Raw genomic sequence first — 23,607 nt, 5'->3', positions numbered from 1 at the left:
CCCTTTCTCAGCCTCCGTGGAACAGAACCCTGGGGCCACAGAGGGTCAGGGAAGGACAGTGACCTCTTCAGCTACCTTTGAGTCTCACTTCCTGTCCTCCTAAACCTCCACTTCCGGGGCAGCCAAGGGAGTATCCAGGATGGACTCTGAGGAGGGTGGGGTCAGCAGCCACCTTCTCCTCCCACACCTCACACTTTCCCATCTCTCCCTCCATCACCTCCATTCCCGCCTCTTTCTCTCCTCCTCCCTCCATGAAGCAGAAAGGTGGGTTCATCCTTTACCCTCCTCCTAGAGGCCTGAACCAAGAACAGATGCAACAGAGAGAGGCTTCCTGGGCCCCCTGCTCCTCCTCACATCTTGAGTGTGCCCCATTGGATGCTTCCCAGGGAATGGGGAGAACCACAGTCCCAGGGTGGCCAACCTCCTACTCTGTCCCTCAGGGGTCTGGAACAATAATCCAGAAGATGACTTCAGGATGCCCAATGGCACCACCATTCCCCAACAGAGCAATGAAGAGGTGCTTTTTCACTATGGAATGACCTGTGAGTCTGGACTTTAGAGTGCTGGGGGTAGATGGGACAGGGCTGGGATGTCTCCCTCAGGCCTGTGGGAACCAGACCTCTGTCCTTTGTGAGGCAGGGGTGGAAAATTTAGGAGGATTCTGGTGCCACCCCAGACTTGTCCCCCCCACCCCCACCCCACTCCCACCCTTGTCTCTCTACCTGGAAGAGAGGATGAGGGAAGGAGGTGGCCCTCAGTTACTACAGCAGGGATTTTCAGACTCAGAAGCCAGAAGTCAACCTGGCCTTTTATACCCCACCTACCTCAAGCCACATAAAGTGAGAGTAAGGGGTGGACACTGCAGAAATATAGCTGGAGTCCCACTCCTGGTACCACCACCATCGAACCTCGTATGTTATAGGGAAAATCAACGGAACAAGCCTCCTTGGCAAGAGGGATGACCTTCTGCCTTCCAACTTCACTCCTGTCTTCCTTTCCCAACTGTGGAAAAACAACTCCTTGGATAAAAATTCAACCTCCAAGTGTAATGGAGATAGACAATGCATCTATGACACCTTGGCCACAGGAAACACAAAGACTGGACTGGACACTATGATGCTCTTTAGAAGATACCAGCAGATGAATGACACCCTCAGTAAGTGGCATGAGGCCCAGGGAGGCATTTTCAGAGTTAGGGGACAGATGATGAGCCCCCTTCCATAACACCCCTTTAAGCTACACATTTTTTACATTTACCAGGTTCTTTAACTCATGTTACTCCACTGCTCAAACCCTCCCATGATTCCCCAGCCCACTCTGTTCTTATGATGACCTTCAAAGCTGTATCCAATTTGCCTCTTGAAATCTCCTAGCACTCCCACTTTGCTCCCTCCACTCCAGCGCAACTGGCTTCTTTGTGTCCTTCAAACAGGCCAGGCTTACTCTCAACTCTGAGACTCCACACAGGCTGTTCTCTTTGCCTGGAGTGCCCTTCCCCTAGACAGCCACAGGCTTGACCCTCACCTCCTTCAAGTCTCTAATTAAATGCCACCTTTCTTGGCTAGCCTGTCTAAAATCTCACATTCACCCACACTTCCTACTCACTTTCCCTGCTTTATTTTTTTCTCCTTAGCATTTATAACTATCAAACATATTTTCTAATTTTCATTGGTATCTTTTGTATTTTTTGTTCACTACTGTGTCCTCACTACCTAGAATAGTGCCAGCCATATAGTAGGTGCTCAATAAATACTTAAGTGACTGACTGAATGAATGAATGAAGAAAAAATGAAATGGAAAATAGCAAGGCTCCAAAAAACAGAGACCAGTGAAAAGGTTTAACTCCCTATTTCCTGAAAAATGCAATGCCCACTTAGATATTACCCTCACGGTTTCCAGCCCTCTTCCAAAAGAAAAACTCTGTGACTGTCTAAACCAGTGGTCGGCAAACTCATTAGTCAACAGAGCCAAATATCAACAGTACAATGATTGAAATTTCTTTTGAGAGCCAAATTTTTTAAACTTAAACTTCTTCTAACACCACTTCTTCAAAATAGACTTGCCCAGGCCGTGGTATTTTGTGGAAGAGCCACACTCAAGGGGCCAAAGAGCTGCATGTGGCTTGCGAGCTGCAGTTTGCCAACCACGGGTCTACACAATCTGTTTTTGGATTCACTTCATACCAAGCTCAGCATAGCAGGAAAGAACTTGAAATGAATCCCATTTGGGGAAAAGATAAAGAGAGAATAAAGATTTGGCCAAGTGGGCAGTACAATCCCAGCCTGCTCTGCATAGGTCCGAGAGCAGATACTTCCAGAGGTGGGTCACGGTCCTGTGAATGCCTCACACAAGCCAGGAGACTGGAAAAAGAGAGAGGAGGCCCACAAGGCAAGAGAGTGTCCTGTCTTGGGCTCCAGATCCCCTCTTTGTGTTCCAGATCAGTACCCACCTTCTATTGACGGTCCCCAGATGGTGAAAGCCTACAAGGGGAAGACCACGATGATTCAATACAAAGGCAGCTCTAAGGACGTCACATTCACACTCAGAAACAGCTACACTAAGGAATTCAAGCTTTTTGGTAAGAATGCTTGGCTGGGGACATGGGGGATGAGTTCAGAGACAAGCTTTGGGTAATTTTTCGTTATTATACCCTGTGCAACTTCATGTCACTTTTCTATTGGAATATCCAAGACCAGCATTTCTTAGGAATAATCCCGTTAATTCAAACAGGTGCCCACCCTCATGGTGAATAGTGATGGGCTTATGGAGATTTGGCCAGCTAGCTAGACTGACTCTGGGCATGTACAACTGACTCAAAGATCATTTCATATCAATCTAGTAATATATAATCACCTTTAACTATCTTTGTGTAACCACCAAGTTATTAGAATAAAGCATAACAAAGAAATCCTAATTTAAAACATTTTCATATCTACTTTATAAAAGTACATAACGTGGAACAAGATTTAAAGAAGCACAAATACCTTTGTTTGGAATGTTTGTCACTATTTTTATGTTTGTCAACCATGTTTATCTAACTTTGTCTGTCCTTGTCTGCTGTTCTGTGCTGGGACAAAGCAAAGCTTCATCACTCTTTCTCCGTGATGCTGTGGAGTCCCCTAGGCCTGCAACGTGGTCAGGGTCAAAGAGCCAAAGCCTACAGGATGCAGCTTGCCTTCTGTTGCCAGCACTGATTATGCTGGTGACTGCTCTTTGCCAAACCAAAGCCTCCAGGGACCTTATTCTGAGCTCTGAGCACCTCTCTGCCTAATTTTCTTTCTCTGTGCACAAGGAGGGACTGCTTTGTCTGTACCCTTTGCTCCATATGGCATCCTGCCAGGAGCTAAATAATGGCATCAGGAGATTTTCTCCTCCACTGGACTCTTCTGAATAGTGATGGCCTGGAAGTTACTCTTATCTCTTCCTACTATCAGCTCCTCTTAACCTGCTGTTTTAAGGAGATTTTCCTGTTTTCTTCAGTAATGTAAGACTGGTTTGATCGGAGGAGTCCTATAATATGTAGCACTGTTTCACTGCAGTCTGGTGTCTGAAGGGATGGCTGGTCAAAGGTCCAGGAAGTGAGAGGGTGGGCAAGAAATCAGGGCAAGGGATGGGGCTGCTGTGAAGGTGAGGCCAGTATGACCTGCAGTGTAGCGCGAGGATGTGTCGGGAGAATCTGGCCTTCACCCTCCATACCCCCTGGATGCCCCGTCCTGGTGCAGGCCTAGGCAGGTTGCTCTTTGGGGGTTTCTTCAGGATCAACTACCTTCCCCTCTTTGGAGTTCCACCCTACACTCAGTTAGTTGGGCTCCAGTTTGGAGCGTGACCACCCCAGGAAACCAGCCTCGCCTGAGGAAATGCCTGGTGAGGTTTGAGGGGTGGTCTGAAGGAGGTGGGGATTCCAGCCTTAGCTCTTAGGGTATTAGATGCCAAGATGTGTCAGATGGCAGAGAAATCAAGGCTTCCACCTCTCAATGACCTCATCTTCCTTGGGGCAGAGAATGGGACACTGCTCTGGACACCAAACTCGCTGGAACCATTCACTCTGGAGATTCTAGCAAGAAACATCAAGGACAACTTATCATCTCTACTCCAGCCAAAGACTGTGGTCTGTGCTTGCAAGGAAGAGGAACAGTGTTTATACAACCAGACCAGATGGGTGGGCAATTCCTCCCTGGAGGTGAGTGCTGGGAGGAGGGTGAGAAGGAGGTTTCCATTTTGGAGGGGGAAGGAAGTAGAATTTGAAGGGATATCAAAGCCCCTCTGTGGTAATGTGTGTTGGGAGGTGGGTGGAACTGAGGTAGGTGAGTAGAGCAGATACCAATCTCAGACCACAAACTTACTCGTGTGAGAAATAGAATTTTCTTTGCTGCTTATAGCTCAATTGAATTTTTAACTCCCGGCTCCCATTCTGCCAGGCTGGCAGGGAACTTCCACCTCAGGCTTTCCTAGCGTCCCTCCTGGCCCCCAGTTCCATGTTTCTGAAACTAGGCACTGAGGTGTGGGGTGGGAGAATGTGGCCCCTGGTCATGAGTCTACACTGATCCCAAGTTCCAGACACAGGAAGTGCTCTGCGTCTCTGTGCCTTGCTCAGACACAGGCAGCCTTCAATAAGGTGGCTTACTGTCCTGCACAGCCATTTCCTGCTGGGATCTCAACACCATGGTGCTGGGAAGAGAGGTGGGGAGCCCAGGGGCTGGAAAAGGGGAAAAACATAGAGTGGGAAAACAGAGGTTAAAGTCAATGTATTATTCTGGAGATCCCAGAATTCCCAGTCTTAGAAGTAAAAGTGTTGGGGAGTCGCATTTCAGGGAGATTTCCAGAGTCCTCTCAGTAGATGGGTCAGAAAAGAGAGAACTGGGAGCTTGATGAGGTTCCTGAACCTCGACCTTCCCCGTGTCATTGTTCTGCTTACTGTGTTCTCACGGTGCTGCGCAGTGAGGCTCTGTCTTCTTGGTTTGGGAGTCAGCAAGGGGATGATGAACAGGACTGCAGCTTTCAAGGGTCCCATTTTCAAGGGATGGTAGAATATTTATTTAGCTCTGTCTTACTCTAAAAAGGATTTCGGGCAAAGAGACATGGTGTAAGAAGGAAGAGGCAGAGCATCTGGGGTAGAAGCCAGGCAGACAGAGGGGTGGGGAAAGAAGGGCCCAGGGAGGTGAGTGGGCTAGAGACCAAGTGCCTCTGGGCGGGGCCATGCAGGCCCAGGGCCTGGTTAAGAAGGTGCTCAATAAATACTGGCAGAAATAAGACAAGGTCTCAGGTCCCATGGGTTCGCAGACTGGAGGGGTCAGTACTGAAACACCTAGATGCCCTTAATGGTTCAGCCTCCTGGCTGCCCAGTGATCAGCAACCCATTCCAGGTGGCCAGCTGCAAGTGTGACAACAACACCTTCGGCCAGTACTGCGAGCGTTCCAAGGACCCCTGTGACGAGCAGTGCTTCCCGAATGTGAAGTGTATTCCTGGGCAGGGCTGCGATCCTTGCCCCCCGAACCTAATCGGGGATGGGCGTCACTGTACAGGTAAGCTGGGAACAGGGCCCCGGTAGGACAAGGTTCTGGGGACAGGTGATACCTAGGGGGTCTAGGACAGCCATGAGCAAACCATTTCTCTCCCTTTTCTAGCATGTATTTAGAATGTTCAACATAGTGGGTGCAGTAAGGAGGTAAGGTTTGCATGGTGGGGTGTGAGGCTGAAGGAGAAGAGATTACATAGGCATGGGGAAGAAGCCAGGGCGGAGCAGGCCTGAGACACTGATTGGGAAAACCCAGGGCAAAAAATTGAAGGTGGCCTGGAGAAGAGAGGGGCCTTCTAGCAGAGACAGGGAACCAAAGGCAAACGGGGGTTTTCAGAGAGGTAAGTCTTCACATCCCCTGTCAGGACATTTGGAGGGGCTGCCATGGGCATCTGGTGGCAGGTGTGCCTCGTTTTCCCTTTGAGTCCTGCTGCCGCTATCTGTTCCTTGACTTCTAAGCGATTGGAGTCATGATGAGGGAAAGAAATCACAGTGAGGCCTCCACTAAGCTCAAATGAAATCTGCGCAGAGGCCAGAGTGGGTAGAACCGCAGCCTTATAAAGGCAGAAAAGGGGATAGAAGTGGGGAAAGCCTTCTGGGTCCTTTCCTGATGTGGAGGGACTGATCCACACCTCTTCCCTCAGCAGAAGTGGGCGAATATCTACCTGGCAGAGGAAACAGGTTTTTCAGTAGAGAAGTGCCTGGAAAAGGGAGAAGGATAGTTTGGGGTTCAGAGTGGCCCACAAGCAGAACATAGATTGAGTGGGCTTTGGGGGAAAGAAACCAGGCTGTCCTGGAAGCAGCTCTCCATGGGCTGGGGGCTCCCCACTGCTGTCGGGCCTGGTGTTGCTGACCTCTGCATTCTCTGCAGGTCTAGAGGACGCTGAACACTGTCAGAACAAGTCTTGCCCTGTGAATTACTGCTACAACCACGGCCACTGCTACATCTCCCAGGCTCTGGGCTGCCAGCCCACCTGCACTTGCCCCCCAGCCTTCACAGACAATCGTTGCTTCCTGGCTGGGAACAACTTCACTCCAACTATCAGTCGAGGTCTCACCCGATGCCCCCACCACCCTCACCACCATTCTCTCTCTTGGGGGGAGAAGGGGACCTCTGGGGGCCAGGAGAAAGTTTCTTAAATTCACAGGACAGAACTTCAAATTTCTTTTGGGTGGTGGTAAGTTGTAGGCTAGGAGAGCTGGTGGGGGCAGCATGAAAAACAGGCTTGAGTGGTCTTATGATAAAAGACTAAAGGTGGCCTTATGGCAGTTAGAAGAGAGTCAGGGAACCCCTGATCATAGTCAAATGAGCTCTAAGGTGAGGGTCAGCAGACTCAGCCACTTCTCCTGATCTATCACTGTAGAATCGGGCAGTCTCCCTAGACTGGCCCAGTGGTCTCTGTGGGTAAATCTGGGTAAACCCAGGAAGTGACTATAAATCTGCTTCTGCCATCTCCAGCGTTCCCTGTAAGAACAATCCAGCTCATTCTCAGTGAAGAAGAAAACGCCACTGAAGCAGAGGTCAACGCTTCGGTTAGTACTGCAGGTGGCTCTGAGTGGGAAGGAGGATCCTGGCAGGTTCAGGACAGGGTCTTAGCCATCACTTGCGCGTTCTGCATCTTCATCATCCATCTAGATTCAGTTGCTAGGGGTGATAGGAGCCTTCTGCCTCAGAAAAGGCCCGGGGTGAAGAAGGCAGGAAGCTGTAGGACAGAGCTCTCTAGGGGGTTGAAATGGCCAAGATGACATGAACAAAATCTAGGGTGACTGAGTCACCCCTGCCTGTTCATCTGAGAGTCCTTCGAGACCTGCACTTGGGTATTATATGGAAGAAACACAAGAAGGTCTTTCACCTCCAGGCAGCCTTCTCTGACTTCCCACAGGGACCTGGGGGCTCCCTCTTTTTGGCTCCCATCTCCTGTCCATTCCCCAATTACAGGAAAAGTAACACAGTGGTTGAGTTATTGAAGCTCTAGAATCCTACATACCTGGGTTCAAATCCAGGCTCTACCACCCATTAGACCTGGTATAATAATTAGACAAATTATTTGATGTCTCATCTATAAAAATAGAATAATCATACCTATATCAACGGGTTGTGTCAAGGTCTAAATAGTAATGTACATAAAGTACTTTACATGGTACCTGAAACATGTATTCAAAATCAGAATAATAATTACTATTACTTACTACTACCACCACCACCATAGCACTCTACACTCTGGTAAAATCTGTGGGCATTTGTCTACTACACCAGACTATGGGCCTTTGAATATGGACTGTTCTAAATCACGTTGACATCCCCTAGGTCTGCCTAAACATAATCCATATCAGTATACATGTGGGGAGAGAATGAGTGGGTGCATCAGGGATCAGAGGCAAAGTGGGAGCCATTCATTTCAGGTTCTCCCCTTGTAATAGGAGGTTGGGGTGGGGGGAGATATGTAGTCCTTCACTCACCAACAAACTTTTATTAAGCAGGGACTCATGCCAGTCATGGGGCTAGGCTGGGGTGTGGGAATGCAGAAATGGATGAGATGGGGTCCTGGGGTTCACATTCTAAGGTGGTAACAGACAGGGATGAATAAATGCATTGAAGTGGAATGATCTCCTCTCTGGACTGGGTCTCACACCCACCCCGATTACCCCCAACCATCTGCCCTAGGTGGCTTACAGGCTGGAGAACCTGGATGTGCGGGCCTTTCTCAGGAATAGCAGAGTGCAAAAAATGTAAGTGGGATTGTTCCTGCCTGGTCCCCAAATCCTCCCTCTTACCCCTCACCCTTCAGCCCCTCACTCTTCCCCTCCCACATAGCAGCCCTCCAGCAGGAAGAAGCTCCCTGCAACAATGGGGCATCATCTCGGAGTTCCAGTACCGCCCTCGGGGTCCTGTCATCCACTTCCTGAACACCCGGCTGCTGGATGCAGTGGTGGAGGCATTTTTACTTAAGGCCCCGCAGGGGCGGAAGAAAAGTGAGGAGCCCAGGAACGATGTGGTCTTCCACCCTATCTCCAGGAGAGACGTTCACAGTTTGACGGCTTGTGAGTCATTATCTTGGGGACAGTCCCAGGGAGAGCTGAGGGAGGAGGTAAATGGAGGGAGCCTGTTGCAGAAATTTAGCCCACACAAACCCATGGTGGGGAAAAAAATTATTTTACCTACCAGCTTTCTAGATCCAAGAACAGATCCAACATGATAAGTCCATTGTTCAGTTTCATAGAACAAGTATCCTAACTTCTGCTTCCTTAACCACTGCTGCTAATAGTTTACTTTCTTTTCATAAAATTGTTATTGATTTTGTTAAAATACCATTGTGCTTGATATACATAAACACAGACATCCTTTGCCTTTGCCCTCCAGCTGGAGGACCTTATGTTAAAGGCTGAAGACTCAGTGCGGGGGCAGAGATATCCTCTCCCCTAAAGGGTGTGATCCTTTGCAAAAGCCATTTCCAGCCCAGGCCCCAACACCTCCATCTAGAAAATGAGATGGGATTTCTGAGGTCCCCTTCAGCTCTGACAGCCCCTAACTATCCTGGAACGGGAATGAAATAGGTTGACGAGCCTGTCAGAGAAGGAAAGGAATAGCCACCCTATTTGGGGAGTGAGACAGAGAACAGGGCAGTGACCATGCCAAGCCCATTAGAAGCTGTTGTGCTACTTGGGTCCAGAACCAAGCAAGAGCTTCTTCTAGAATGTAGGCTAACCCGCTTCCCTCCTAGGGGCAACCAATGGGAAATCCTCCAATCTACTGTGTATGTGTGGCAGGGGGTAGGGGCAGAGATAAGGGAACAAGTACCCTAGACCAGACCATGCCTTCTGTTTTAAAAAAACACACACACAAAAAAATGTATTTAAAAAAACCCATAGTTTTTATTATACAAGTACAATATGTTTATTGTATAAACTCTAGGAAACAAAAATTAACAAAAAGAGAAAAAATCATCTGTAATTCCAATCTCTAGAGACAAATCCATTTTGCACATATCCTTCTGATATTTCTTTTATGCATAGGCACCTTCACACATATCAATTTTTTTTACAATAAAGGGGTCAAATTATACCTAACGTTTGATCGCCTTATTAAACAATTGTGAACACATTACCTTATATATTGTGTGCATAGTCCCATTTTATATATTATTTTGTAATGTAGTTTAATATAGTGTGGTATAATATATTTTAAATAGAATGTTATACTAATAGTGACCGTTGATTTAGTGTGTCAGGCACTATACTGAATACTCATATGTATTATCTCATTTAAACTTCATCTCAAGGTAGGTGCTATTATCATTTTCTTTTAAAGATAAAAAAAACTGAGGCTGAAAGAATTAAGAAATTTCCCCAAATCACACAACTAGTTAGTAGTAGAGTTTGAATTTCAACACAGGTCTGGCTGACTTCAAAGCACATTCTCTTAATCAATGCATTTTCCATACCATTGTGTTTACTGGTTGCACAATATTCCTTACTTAATAAAACTTCTGTTAAACAATGTTACTATTTAAAACATGCTGCTCTGGACTTCCATGAACATGTGTATTTGTACACTTCCAATTATTTCTAAGGATAGATGCCTAAAATTGAATTCTTGATTGAAAAGGAATAGATTTGGTGTTAATCAATTGTTCTTGCTGTTCATCTGTCTACTCCCTCACAGTGAACGTAGGCACGCTGCAGACTTACTTAAAATGCAATGGCTACAAGGGCTACAAACTGGTCTACAGCCCGCAGGGCGGCTTCACTTGTGTGTCCCCTTGCAGTGAGGGCTACTGTGAGCACGGAGGCCAGTGTCAGCACCTGCCGGATGGGCCCCGCTGCAGGTGAGTGGTATAGGGAACAGGGGGCAGGAGGCGGAGGGCAGTGCTGGGAAAAGATACTGCAAGGAGGTCCAGAATGGATGTCTGCAAATTAGCGATGGTTCCCTGTGTAATTGAGAGAACTGGGATCAGAGGAAAAATGGATAATGGAAAATAAAACGTGTGAGTGACCACTCCGTGTGGAGAATAAAGGTGCTATATTACCTCAAACTAGCTATTAGGTAGGTATTTTTTTTAAGATGAGAAAACTGCCGCTCGGAGATGATAAGGACCCTGCCCAAGGTACCCAGACGTTAAGTAGTAGGATATGGGTTCCAAAGTCAAACTCTTACACCTGCTTTTGCTTCTTGGGTGGACACCCTGCTGTCTCATTGTGGAAAAAAGGAACCCTTTGTCTTGAGTCTAGGCCGGGCCTTGCCCCTTCTTAAGAGTACCAGGCAGGGGAGGCCCTCTCAAACTGGCACCTTATGTCCCCTTGGTTCATCAACAGTCTGAGGGGCTCCCGGGAGGGGAATGCACTAAGGCTGCATGCCTGCTTTGGAGGAGAAGGGCCGCGCCCTCTGGGCCCCCTTGCCACCTCATTGCCCTCCGAGTACCCTCCTCCCCAATGCAGTTCCAGACCCGCCTAGCCCTCCCTTCCCAAGGCCCAGGACGAGGTGCATGGAGCCGAGGGCGGGGCCCAACTCCGGGCAAGGGGTTGGGTTGTGACTGCGCAGTCTCACCTGAGGCCAGCCCCGCCTTCCCCCTCCCCTTTCCTCCACCCCCTCCCACCCCCACTCCGCGCTGCTCCGGTGAAGCTGACCTCTCACACACCAAGTAGTTTCGTAGTTTCGTTTGCCCGGTGGCCTCTCTCCAGCATCACCACAGGGCTGACTCGACCTCTTTCCCTAAAGGGAAGCCCTACCTGTCGAGGAAAACCTACTCTGGCCCCGCCGCAAGAGGGGATGGAGAATGGAGAAGCTGAGCACCGGCCTCCACTACCCCCACCCCACCTCCCCACCCCGCCTCCCCTCTATTGACGTGTTACCTCTCTTTGTCCCCAGCTGTATGCCTTTCTCCATCTACACGCCCTGGGGCGAGCACTGTGAGCATCTGAGCATGAAACTCGGCGCCTTCTTCGGCATTCTCTTTGGGGCCCTGGGCGCCCTCTTGCTGCTCGGGGCCATGGTATTTGTGGTCCATCGCTTCTGGTGCACCAAGACACGATACTCCTACCCCCTGGACTCAGAAAGCTGAAGCCTCGACCCAAGGTGGGAGCTGTGGCCTAAGATACCTCAAGACCCACCCCAGACACACCCACTTCCGTCCAGGCGCCTTTGGGGAGATTGGGAAAAGGAAGATGACTGACAGTGACTTGGGATTCTTCAAGGAGAATGACTAACAGGAATGAATAATGATAAAGATAAGAGCACAACTTATCAGTTTACACAGAGGTACTGGAAGAGACCATAAAGATCTACTACATAAAAGGATGGATTCTCACACAGACACACCCACAAGGAGGACACCCACATGTACACACACACACACACACACACCAGATTTAATAATGGGGTGATGGTTCTAACTTAAAAACCAAAATGCATTTGTACGTAAAACTCTCCAGTTTACTTCTAATTAAAGTCTATTTAGATAAAATCTCTCTTTTTGTGTTTGCAAAGCCGTGGGTTCCACTTGCTATTTTTCTCTGTTGGCTAAAGGGCTAGGCACGGGGTGGAGGAGCAGAGGTGCGTTAGCCACAGTCCTGTTTCAGCCCTCAGTACTCCATGTTGGGAAGCTCAGTTGCTCCAGCTCAGAATTGGATCCTTGCTTCTGCCTCCACTTCACTTTCTTCCCCTCACCCCAACATAAGCCAGGCCTGGCCCTCTTAGGAGAAGGGTAGAGATACCTCCCACACTTTCTCTGACCTTTCCTGGGTCCCAGGCAGTGTCTTCTGAGCTTCTCCAGCCTACTGTCCTTCAGCCCCACTCTCTCTACTTGTTCCCAGCAACCAGATCAGTTTCCACCTTATCCTTCTCTTTTAGGAGGCAGAACTTTGCACCTCTCTTGTGTAACAGCTCCCACAACTGGTCCACAACTCCTGTGTCCTGGGCACCTTAGTTCCAGATGTATGTAGAAGCTGGGTAACGGCTTCTTGGGCCTAAATGCCAAATCCCTAAAAAAATAATATGATTGGTCCAGTTGTTCATCTCTGGTCCAATCAAGTGTGGCCACAGGGTAGGAAAGGAGTTCACATGATACAAACCTGGGGCTCAGGCTCATTTTTGTAAGTGAGTGAGTAGTGGTGTTAGAGGAAGTTCCCATGGAAACATGAACTTTCATCTGAGCAGAGATTCCAAACTGTCTGCTTTACATAGAGAAACATCCCCCAGCAGGTGAACACCTTCTCATATGTACACTCAAATACCCCAAATACCCCAAAATGTAATCATGTATCCATATAAGGCCATATTCATTTCATTCCAGTGTTCATTTATCAAGAATTAAGCACAGCCCTACCCAGTTTTGTTCAGTGGATAGAGCATTGGCCTGCAGACTGAAGGGTCCTGGGTTTGATTCCAGTCAAGGGCACATACCTTGGTTGCAGGCTCCTCCCTGGCCAAGGCCCTGGTCCAGGCTCATGCAGGAGGCAACCAATCAATGTGTATCTTTCACAATGATATTTCTCTCTGTCTTTCCCTCTCTCTTCCTCTCTCTCTAAAAATCAATGTAAAAATGTCCTCGAGTGAGGATTAAAAAAAAAATTAAGCATATGGTCCAAATGGGTTCCCTGGTGAGTTCTATCAAACATTTCAGGAATCAATTCTAAGAATTCTCTATAATCTCTTTTAGAAGATTGAAGCAGAGGGAATATTTCCTAACTCATTTTATAAAGCCAACATTACCCTAATACTAAACCAGAACAAGACACCATAAGAAAAGGAAACTATTCACCAATAGCTCTCATGAAGATAGGTGCAAAAAATCCTCAACAAAATATTGGCAAATCGAATCCAACAATAAATAGAAAGAATTATACATCACAACCAAGTAGTATTTATCCCAGGTATGCAAGCCTGGTTCAACATGCAAAATCAACTAATGCAATCTATCACATCAACAGTCTAAAGAAGAAAAATCATATGATCATTTCAGTAGATGCAAAAAAAAGCATTTAACAGCCCTAGCCGGTTTTGCTCAGTGGATAGAGCATCGGCCTGTGGACCAAAGGGTTCTGGGTTTGATTCTGGTCAAGGGCACGTACCTTGGTTGCAGGCTCCTCCCCGGCCCAGGCCCTGGTCAGGGCTCATCCAGGAGGCAACCAATTGATGTGTTTCTCTCACATCAATGTCTCTCTCTGTCTTTCCCTCTCTCTCCCACTCTCCCTAAATATCAATGGAAAAATATCCTCATGTGAGGATTAACAAAAGAAAAAACAAAACAAAAAATCATTTAACAAAATCAAATACCCATTTATGATCAAAACTCTCAGCAAATTAGGAATCAAAAGGATCTTCCTCAGGTTGATAAAAAAAGAAATCTGTATGGTGTTAGATGGGTCCTAGACTTATGGGGTGATCACTTTGTAAGTCATATAAATGTCTAATTATTATGTTATACATCTGAAGCTAATATATTGTATGTCAACTGTAATTGAACATTTTAAAAAATGTTTTAATCTACAAAAATGTACAGCTATTATCATATTGAGTGGTGAGAAACTTAAAGCTTTCAGCTAAGATCAGGAACAAAGCAAGGATGTCCCCACTCACCACTGCTTTCCAACATCATACTGGAAGTCCTAGCTAATTCAAATATAAAAACAAAAACAAAAAGGAAATTAAAAATACAGATTGGCAGATTGGGAAGGGAGAAATAAAACTGCCATTTTTACACAGATGACATGATCATCTAATTTTATTTTTAAAATAATAGCCCTGGCCAGTATACCAAGTGGTTAGAGCAGTAGTCGGCAAACTCATTAGTCAACAGAGCCAAATATCAACAGTACAACGATTGAAATTTCTTTTGAGAGCCAAATTTTTTAAACTTAAACTATATAGGTAGGTACATTGTTATTAACTTAATTAGGGTACTCCTAAGCTGGCCTTTGCTAAAAACACAAGGGGCCAAAGAGTCGCATGTGGCTCGCGAGCCGCAGTTTGCCGACCACTGGGTTAGAACATTAGCCCATGCACCGAAGGGTCCTGGGTTTGATTCGGTCAAGGGCACCTAACTGGGTTGGAGGTTCAATCCCCACCCCAACACACTTCTGTGTGATTCATTGTCACCAAAGGGCTTGGTCCCTGGGTGCTGGAGCCTGTGTTGGGTAAGACAACTTTGTGAGCCATGAGTCCAAGTGGACTGACGTCGCAGGAGCTCTCACGCTTATGCCCTGGGCACTGCGGAAGCAGGATGAGAGGGGAAGGTGCTTTTACCCCGTGTGTCATCATCTACAAGGAAGAAGGAGATAGTAATGGGAAGACCAGTCCCTTGTGGCAGCCACAAAACTGGGATGGCCCTAACTGATGTCCTCTGATGGCCACTTGAGGCAAGCCAGCCCCAGAATCTAGTTGATTATTGGTCTGAAGACTTCAGAGGGAATATGTGGGGACAGAATCCAGCCTCAAGGAGGAGCAAGAAAGCAAAAGCCCTTGTGAGCCAAGGACTGCAGAGCAGGGACCACAACCCTCAGAACTTTCTAAAATAATCCTTGTCACTTTCCCATCAATACTTTTCTCATTCAGTAAATGTTTCAAATATAAGAAGCATCTGTGGTTTTGTGTTTAGAGGTAGTTGGGGGGATTAGGAGAAAGGAACCTCCAGAGATAATGTGGGTATTGGCTACTGCAAAGGGGAGGGGAGCAGGCAGAGTTCTTGGGGCTCTAGCAAGGATAAAGGGGCCAGCTTCCCATCCCTGTTCAAACCTCTCCTTAACATGGACCTGAGATGATGGGGATGGAACCCCAGAACTCCAGAAATGATGTACCAGGTATTTTTTTTTTTTTTTTACAGGTAACAGGGAGCCAGCTGAGGCAAAAATTCAGTTTGTATAGAGATGCTCCTAGCATTTCTCCACTGGGTACAATGTCTCTTGTCACTTGACCAGCTCTCTGAAGTTGTGTAAGTGGAGGGCCAGCAGGTGCTCATTGCCCCAGGAGGGGCTACAACAGGCTCTTTCATAGGCTGACAAAGGGCCCTCTCCTGTCTGCCAAAGGGGAGGGGCTCTCTGTCAATGGACCAACGAGCCTCCTGGGGAGGGTTGCCAGAGTTAGCAAATAAAAATACAGGATGCTCAGTTAAATTTGAATTTAAATGTCAGATAAACAAGGAATTATTCTTTTAAAATATGCTTTTATTGATTGCAGAGAGGAAGGATGTGGGAGAGAGCTAGAAACATCAATGATGACAGAGAATCATTAATCAGCTGCCTCCTGAATGCCCCCTACTGGGGATGTGCCCCGGCCCGCGGGGCAGCAACGAGGGCACGCAGGAACCACCTAAGAGAATGAAACAAACAAGGAACGCGAAGAACGGAGGCAAGACAAGGTTCCTGATCAAGCCTCGTTTTTTTATTCGAGTGTTGCAGTATATAAGCACTCAAGAGGGGAAGGGTAGGATAAGGAGTTGCCATGGGATGATTGGTTGGGGACTGGGTATCTGTCCTAGCTGATCGGTTATTCTGATATGGGGGGTTCTTCTGGCCCTTGGGCGCTCGGGCTTTCTTTGTCCTTGCTTTGTCCTTGCTCAATCAGGAAGTAGGGCTGACCAGGAAGTAAGACCAAATTCTTCTTTTATGGCCCCCGGCAGGGATGGAGCCTGCAACTCAGAATTGTGCCCCTGACTGGAATCAAACCTGGGACCCTTCAGCCTGCAGGCTGATGCTCAAGATAACGTATGAGAAGGATGTGTCAACGGAGGATTATTGATTATAACACAGGGACCACACTGTTGCAGGATGTGGCTAGTGGCAGACACTGTGTGTGTGTTTCGGGATGGGGGGTGGGGGAGTCTCTGTACTTTCTGCTCAGTTTTGCTGTGAATCTAAAACTGCTCTAAAAAATAAAGTCCATGTAAAAGATCCTATCTAATAAAGAGGGAATATGCAAATTGATTGTCACTCCACAACAAAGATGACAACACCGACGGCCAATAAGGAGGGAATCTGCAAATTGAGGGTCACTCCATGACAAAGATGGCGGCAGCTGGGCCAGGATGTCTCCACGGCAATGACGCAGGTGTTCCGCCCCTCCCTGTCTGCGGAGGGCCTGTGGGCAGCATGCGGAAAGCCCGTGGAGGGCCTGTGGGCCAAGGCAACAAGGCATCCCGCCCCACCCTGGCCGCTCTGGGCCTGTGGACAGCATGTGGAAAGGGGGGAGGGTGAACTTTCGAGGTAGAACACTATTTGTGTTTCAGTGGCTCCCTGTGGATAGATTTCCAGGGACTCTTGCAGGCACTCCAGTAGTTGACTCACAAGCCTTTTCCTACCAGCACAGATGCTCCGGGCCAGTGGACAGCACGCAGAGAGCCTCTGGGTGGGGGAGGCAGGCTGGCGGAGGGCGGCGGTGGCAGCCATGAGCGCGCCAAGTGGAGCCTGTGGGCCGAGCTGAAGTAGCACCTGCAGGCCATCAGCGCCGAGGAGTGGCTGCGCAAGTCCCACCTCCTGGCCCAGAGGTGCATGATCGTAGCAACAGCCACCGTGGTGGGCCAGATTGACATCCTCCCCACCCCTCTGCCGCACTTCTATCAATCCCAGCATGCCTACATCCCCCACAGGGCGGAGTGGTGATGCCCTGTTCCCGCGGAGGCCAGAAGCAGGTGTGGACAGACACACCTGGTGGGCGCGGGGGGCGGCCCTCGCTGAGGTGCCTTCGGTCAGCGTTCAAGATCAGGAACCCAGAGGAAGTGAGGAGTTCCATCCTCTCAGTGAAATGGTGGGATAGTCGGGGCGACTGCAGAGGAGGAATGTGCACTTTGGGTGCCGGCACCCATGAGCGAAGGCTGCCGTGACTGAGCCTTGCTTGCTTGGAGCCTAGCACACTCCTGCGGGGCAGCGGGTGACAGGACGTGCTTTTCCAAGTTAATGAGAGAAAACATTGATTCTCCTGCTGCCCGCGAAGGTGGAAAGTGGAGTGGGGAGACATGCGGGGAGTGAGCGAGGTTCCCTGTCTGGGGGTTCCAAATCCGCTGTTGGTTCCTTTCACCGCTGACTAGCGATATACAGGGTGTCCCCTAAAATGTATACACACTTTGAATACCTACTAATTTCAATGGGTTTAAGCATGAAAAGAAAGAAACAGCAATGGAGCTGTCATCTGTTAAAAGTGCGGGCACAAACCGGCAGTTGGACATTCCCTGAGGGGTCCCGGATTGGAGGGTGCAGGCTGGACTGAGGAGCCCCCCTTCCCCTCCCAGCACCCCCGTGCATGAATTTCATGCACTGGGCCTCTAGTATATATATATATATAATGCATGTGACCAGCTTGGCACAGTTCCAAATACACATCAATATTAGTTCTCTTCTTTCATAAAAGTCCTGTCTCTCTCAGAACCCACCCCCCCAGCAACCCCCAAGCAGTCTGTGACAGCCAGATGTTTCACACAAAAACTGTGTTTTGTTAAGGATAAACTTGGAGGAGTTAGAATCTTGTCCAGCCACATTCTTTGGCTTTAGTCATATTTATCACCAGCCTGCACCCCCCTGCACCGCACTTGCTCACGCTCCCACAGGCAGGAAGACAAACTCCTGGGAACCTCAAATGATATCGCTCATTTGTATGCACCGCAGTGTCATACATACTTAAGGGGACACACTGCCATCTGCATACTCTTTATCAATGATAGTGAAACACAGAGTCCTGATGACTTTGATTAAATTCAGCTTTAAGTCCTAGCTCTAGAAATCATATCTCTCATTTATATCTACAACCCAAAGACCTAGCCTTTCTCCATAAGCAGCAAGCCCCAGGCAGCAGAAGCCAGTTGCCTGGACCTGACTAATGATTACAAGGCCCGACCTCTGGCAGGCTAAAGATAACATCTTTCATTTTTTTAATAATCTTTATTGTTCAGATTATTACAACTGTTCCTCTTTTTTCCCCTCATAGCTCCCCTCCACCCCATTCCCACCCCACCCCAACCCATGCCCTTACCCGCCCCGCCACTGTCCTCATCGATAGGTGTATGATTTTTGTCCAGTCTCTTCCTGCACCCCCCATAACCATTTCCTCCTGAGGATTGTCAGTCCACTCCTTTTCTATGCCCCGATTCTATTATATTCACCAGATTATTCTGTTCATCAGATTTTTTATTCACTTGATTTTTAGATTCACTTGTTGATAGATATGTATTTGTTGTTCATAATTTTCATCTTTACCTTTTTCTTCTTCCTCTTCTTAAAGAATACCTTTCAGCATTTTATATAATACTGGTTTGGCGGTGATGAACTCCTTTAGCTTTTTCTTATCTGTGAAGCTCTTTATCTGACCTTCAATTCTGAATGATAGCTTTGCTGGGTAGAGTAATCTTGGTTGTAGGTTCTTGCTATTCATCACTTCGAATATTTCTTGCCACTCCCATCTGGCCTGCATAGTTTCTGTTGAGAAATCAGCTGACAATGGTATGGGTGCTCCCTTGTAGGTAACTAACTGTTTTTCTCTTGCTGCTTTTAAGATTCTCTCTTTGTCTTTTGCTCTTGGCATTTTAATTATGATGTGTCTTGGTGTGGTCCTCTTTGGATTCCTTTTGTTTGGGGTTCTCTGCGCTTCCTGGACTTGTAAGTCTTTTTCTTTCACCAGGTAGGGGAAGTTTTCAGTCATTATTTCTTCAAATACGTTTTCAGTATCTTGCTCTCTCTCTTCTTCTGGAACCCCCATAATTTGGATATTGGTACACTTGAGGTTGTCCCAGAGGCTCCTTACACTATCTTCATATTTTTGGATTCTTTTTTCTTTTTGCTTTTCCAGTTGGGTGTTTTTTGCTTCTTTGTATTTCAAATCTTTGACTTGATTCTTGTGATCCTCTAGTCTGCTGTTGGATCTCTGTATATTATTCTTTATTTCAGTCAGTGTACGCTTAATTTCTAGTTGGTCCTTTTTCATATCCTCGAGGGTCTCACTAAGTTTATCGGCCTTTTCTAAAAAATTCTTGAAAAACCTTATAACCGTGGTTTTGAACTCTATATCCAGTACTTTGCTTTCCTCCATTTCTTTCATTTGTGACTTGTTTCTTTGTCTCCGCATTTTGGTTGCTTCCCTGAGTTGATAGAGTGGCTTTGTGTGCTAGGTGTCCTATAGGGCCCAGTGGCTCAGCCTCCCCAGTTACCTGAGGTGGAAACTCTTGGTGCACCCCTTTGTGGGTTGTGTGCACAGTTTTGTTGTAGTTAAGCCTTGATTGTTGTTAGTATCACTGGGAGGAATTGACCTCCAGGCCAATTGGCTGTGACAATCAGCTGTGTCAACGATGGGAGAACTTCTGTACTGGAGACACCATTATGGGGCAAGACTTACTTCAGTGGGGCTTTGGTGCTCACTGAGTCTTCCCCCTGAGTGTGTCCCTTATGGATCTGAGGAGTTGTAATCTGGGTGGTCCTACTCTGACCTCTGGGTACACTGGCTCTTGGATCTCCAAGGAGGTGCTAATTTAGCCTCTGCCTGAGGCAACCCAGCAGGAGCTACAGAGAGATCTGCAGATTCCTCTTCTTTGTTTGGGTTTTGGAGGTGCCCAGATGAGGCCCAGCTGTGAAGCCATGCAAGCTGCTGTGGGGCCTTGGGCCTTCTTTTGGATCTTCTGGGTCTCTCTGACTCAGCTGTTTAGATGTCAAAGGACCAGGCCATTCATATGCAAAAGCCTCTGTGCATAGCTTCGGTGAAGCGGAGTCTCAGGGTGGAGCAAACAGCAATGGCTTCCTGTCAGCCCTGCCCTAAGAGGCCCCCGGATCTCAGTGTCCCATGGTAATCGCTGCAAGCACCTCTGAGAGAAAGCCGCCCTCGAGTTCCGCCCGCTTCCAGACAGTCCAGTTTCTCAGAGTATGAGTCTGGGTCCCCAGAGTCTCGCCCAGAACTGGAGTTCAGAGCAGTCCGGAGCTTGTGTCTCTCCCCGGCTTGAAAAAGCCAGCCGCGTACTCAGTTGCCAGCCCTCTCCATGCACGTGCCTCTGTACCTCTGCCTTTACTTCTGCACCTCCTCTGAGTCTCAGTGTGCTTTTCTCTTTCCTTCTAGTTGTAGAATTTCCACTCAGCCAGCCTTCCTGTGGTTCTGGATGATGTCTGTTTTGTCTTTTAGTTGTAGTTTTGAAGTTGTTGTACGAGGCGGCAAGTTCAGGTGTTTACCTATGCCGCCATCTTGGTTTCTCCTAAAGATAACATCTTGGAGAGGATCCAAGATGGCGGCATAGGTTAACACCTAAACTGCTACCTCGCACAACAATTTCAAAACTACAACTAAAAGACAAAACGTCTATCACCCAGAACCATGGGAAAGCTGGCTGAGTGGAAGTTCTACAACTAGAAGGAAAGAGAAAAGAGCATTGAGACATGCACAAGCGCTGAAAAGCTGAGGTACGAAGGCGTGCGAAATGGGCTGGCGGCAGGTGACTGGGAGCACTGCTTTTTTCAATCCGAAGGGAGATAAGCTCCCGATTACTCCGAACTCCAGTTTCTGGGGAGATGCGGGGGACCTAAACTCCTACGGGGAGAAGCTGGACTGTCTGCCATTGGGTCAGAAAGTGAGGGTGGCTTGCTTGCAGGGCTGTGCACAGGAATAATTGTTTACTGCACTGGGGCGCGGGACGCGGGGACCCGGTCAGAGACACAGAGCTGGCTTACTGGCAGCTATCGCTGTTTGCCACGCCCTACCCTAGTGACGCCCTGAGACCCTGCCCTGCACAACCTACAAACCCACCCGAGCTCCAAGCAGCGGCTTTAGCATATGAATGGCCTGCCCTATCGCAGCTTAATATAGCAAACTTGCAGCCTGGGTCAGACAGCTCCAAAACCTCCAAACCCCAAGCAAAGAGGAGAAAAACTGTAGTTCTCGCTGTAGCTCCTGCTGGGTGGCCTCAGACAGTAGCAGACCTGCACCCCATTGGCGATCCAGAAGCCAGTGTACCTAGTGGTCAGTGTGAGACACCAGATTTCAACTCCTCATATCCATAAGTGACACATTCAAGAGGCAGACTCAGTGAGCACCAAAGCCCCACTGAAACAAGTCCTGCACCATAAGCGTGTCTCCAGCGCAGCAGTTCTTCCATTATAGACACAGCGGGTCCTCACAGCCAATTGGCCTGGAGGTCAGTTCTTCCCAGTGTACCAACAGCAATCAAGGCTTAACTACACCAAGACTTTGCACTCAGCCCACAAAGGGATGTACCAAGAGCGTCCACCTCAGGTGATTGGGGAGGCTGAGCTACTGGCCCCTATAGGTTACCTACCACACAAAGCCACTCCATCAACACAGGAAAGTAGCAAAATGCGGAGACAAAGAAACATGTCACGAATGAAAGAAATGGAGGAAAGCAAACTACTGGATGACATAGAGTTCAGAACCACATTTATAAGGTTACTCAAGAATCTTCTAAAAACTGCCAAGAAACTTGATGAGACCTCCAAGGAGCTTAGTGAGACCTTCAAGGACTTTAATGAGAATGCCAAAAAAAAAAAAAAAAAAAAAAAATGGAAAAGGACCAGTCAGAAATAAAGCATACACTGTCTGAAATAAAGAATATATAGAAATTCAACTGTAGATCAAAGGACCCCAAGAATCAAACGAAAGATCTGAAATATGAGGAAACAAAAAACACCCAACCAGAAAAACAAAACAAAAAAATAATCCAAAAATATGAAGATAGTGTAAGGAGCCTCTGGGACAACTTTAAGCATACCAACATCTGAATTTTTGGGGTGCCAGAAGAAGAAAGAGAGCAAAATATTGAAAACCTATTAGAAGAAATAATGACAGAAAACTTACCCTACCTGGTGAAAGAAATAGACTTACAAGTTCAGGAAGCACACAGAACCCCATACAAGAGGAATCCAAAGAGGACCACACCAAGACACATCATAATTAAAATGCCAAGGGCAAAAGACAAAGAGAGAATCTTAAAAGCAGCAAGAGAAAAACGGTTAGTTACCTACAAGGGAGCACCCATACGACTGTCAGCTGATTTCTCAACAGAAACCATGCAGGCCAGAAGGGAGTGGCAAGAAATATTCAAAGTGATGAACAGCAAGAACCTACAACCAAGATTACTCTACCCAGAAAAGCTATCATTCAGAATTGAAGGTCAGATAAAGAGCTTCACAGACAAGAAAAAGCTAAAGGAGTTCATCACCACCAAACCAGGATTACATGAAATGCTGAAGGGTATTCTTTAAGAAGAGGAAGAAGAAAAAGGTAAAGATAAAAATTATGAACAACAAAATGACATCAAATACATACCTACCAACAAGTGAATCTAAAAATCAAGTGAATAAAAAATCTGAAGAACAGAATGGACTGGTGAATATAATAGAATCAGGAACATAGAAAGGGAGTGGACTGACAATTCTCAGGGGGAAGGGGGTGTGAGGGGTGCGGGAAGAGATTGGACAAAAATCTTACACCTATGGATGAAGACAGTGGCGGGGGTTAAGGGCATGGGGTGGGGTGGGGAATCAAGTGGAGGGGAGCTATGGGGGGAAAAAAAGAGGAACACCTGTAATAATATGAACAATAAAGATTTATTTAAAAAATAAAAAAATAAAATAAAGATAACATCTTGGTCTAAGTTATGTTTCAGTTCCTGGGCCCTAAGAAGGAACCACTCCCTGGCTGTTTTCCCATGAGACCAGACAGAGGGACACCAGAACAGACTGCAGAGCTGTCCTCAAGACCTGAAGAAATAATTTATTACCCTCACCTCTGACCAATCAGCTCGCAGCATGCCGTGAGCCCCCTAACCCACGGTGTCTTGAGATTTTGCCCCATATATTCTGTAACCTACTTGACATCAGGGAGTTCGGACTTGGAGCATAGCTTCCAGTTCCCCTGGATGGCGCCATTCATCAATAATATCTTTCTGCACTGAAATTCTAGTGTTTGGCTTGGCTAGCACTAGGTGGACAAGTCTTTCTATAAAAAAAAAAGCAATACCTCACATTTAGCTTTATGGCTGATTATAATTAGCCCAAGAGAGCTACCCTCACCCACAAAGGCTGCCGGGACAGAAACACACACCCAGAGCGCTGCCAGGAGAGAAGCCCACAGGACCCTCCTGCCCTCTTACCTGCAGAGCTCCCAGGGGCCCCAGCC

The 23,607-nt window shown here is 47.5% G+C and overlaps 1 protein-coding gene across 1 annotated transcript in view; it reads left to right on the top strand.

Moving 5' to 3' along the window:
• MUC4 (mucin 4, cell surface associated) overlaps window positions 1-11,575 on the top strand; it is a gene marked incomplete at both ends in the record, with an annotated part of 71,470 nt that extends 59,895 nt beyond the window's left edge. The window contains 11 exons of the mRNA XM_080654690.1: window positions 441-542; window positions 923-1,156; window positions 2,438-2,578; window positions 3,999-4,180; window positions 5,364-5,523; window positions 6,388-6,567; window positions 6,976-7,049; window positions 8,182-8,246; window positions 8,332-8,558; window positions 10,180-10,342; window positions 11,383-11,575. Of these exons, the coding sequence (XP_080510816.1) occupies window positions 441-542; window positions 923-1,156; window positions 2,438-2,578; window positions 3,999-4,180; window positions 5,364-5,523; window positions 6,388-6,567; window positions 6,976-7,049; window positions 8,182-8,246; window positions 8,332-8,558; window positions 10,180-10,342; window positions 11,383-11,575 (1,721 nt within the window). The remainder of the gene's footprint in view (window positions 1-440; window positions 543-922; window positions 1,157-2,437; window positions 2,579-3,998; window positions 4,181-5,363; window positions 5,524-6,387; window positions 6,568-6,975; window positions 7,050-8,181; window positions 8,247-8,331; window positions 8,559-10,179; window positions 10,343-11,382) is intronic.
• Window positions 11,576-23,607: the final 12,032 nt, after the last annotated feature.

This window comes from Plecotus auritus (assembly GCF_963455305.1).
Source record: "Plecotus auritus genome assembly, chromosome: 2".
Taxonomy (NCBI): Eukaryota; Metazoa; Chordata; class Mammalia; order Chiroptera; family Vespertilionidae; genus Plecotus; species Plecotus auritus.
The sequence above is the reverse complement of the archived record's forward strand: the minus strand, read 5'-3'. Positions and strand labels throughout refer to the sequence as shown.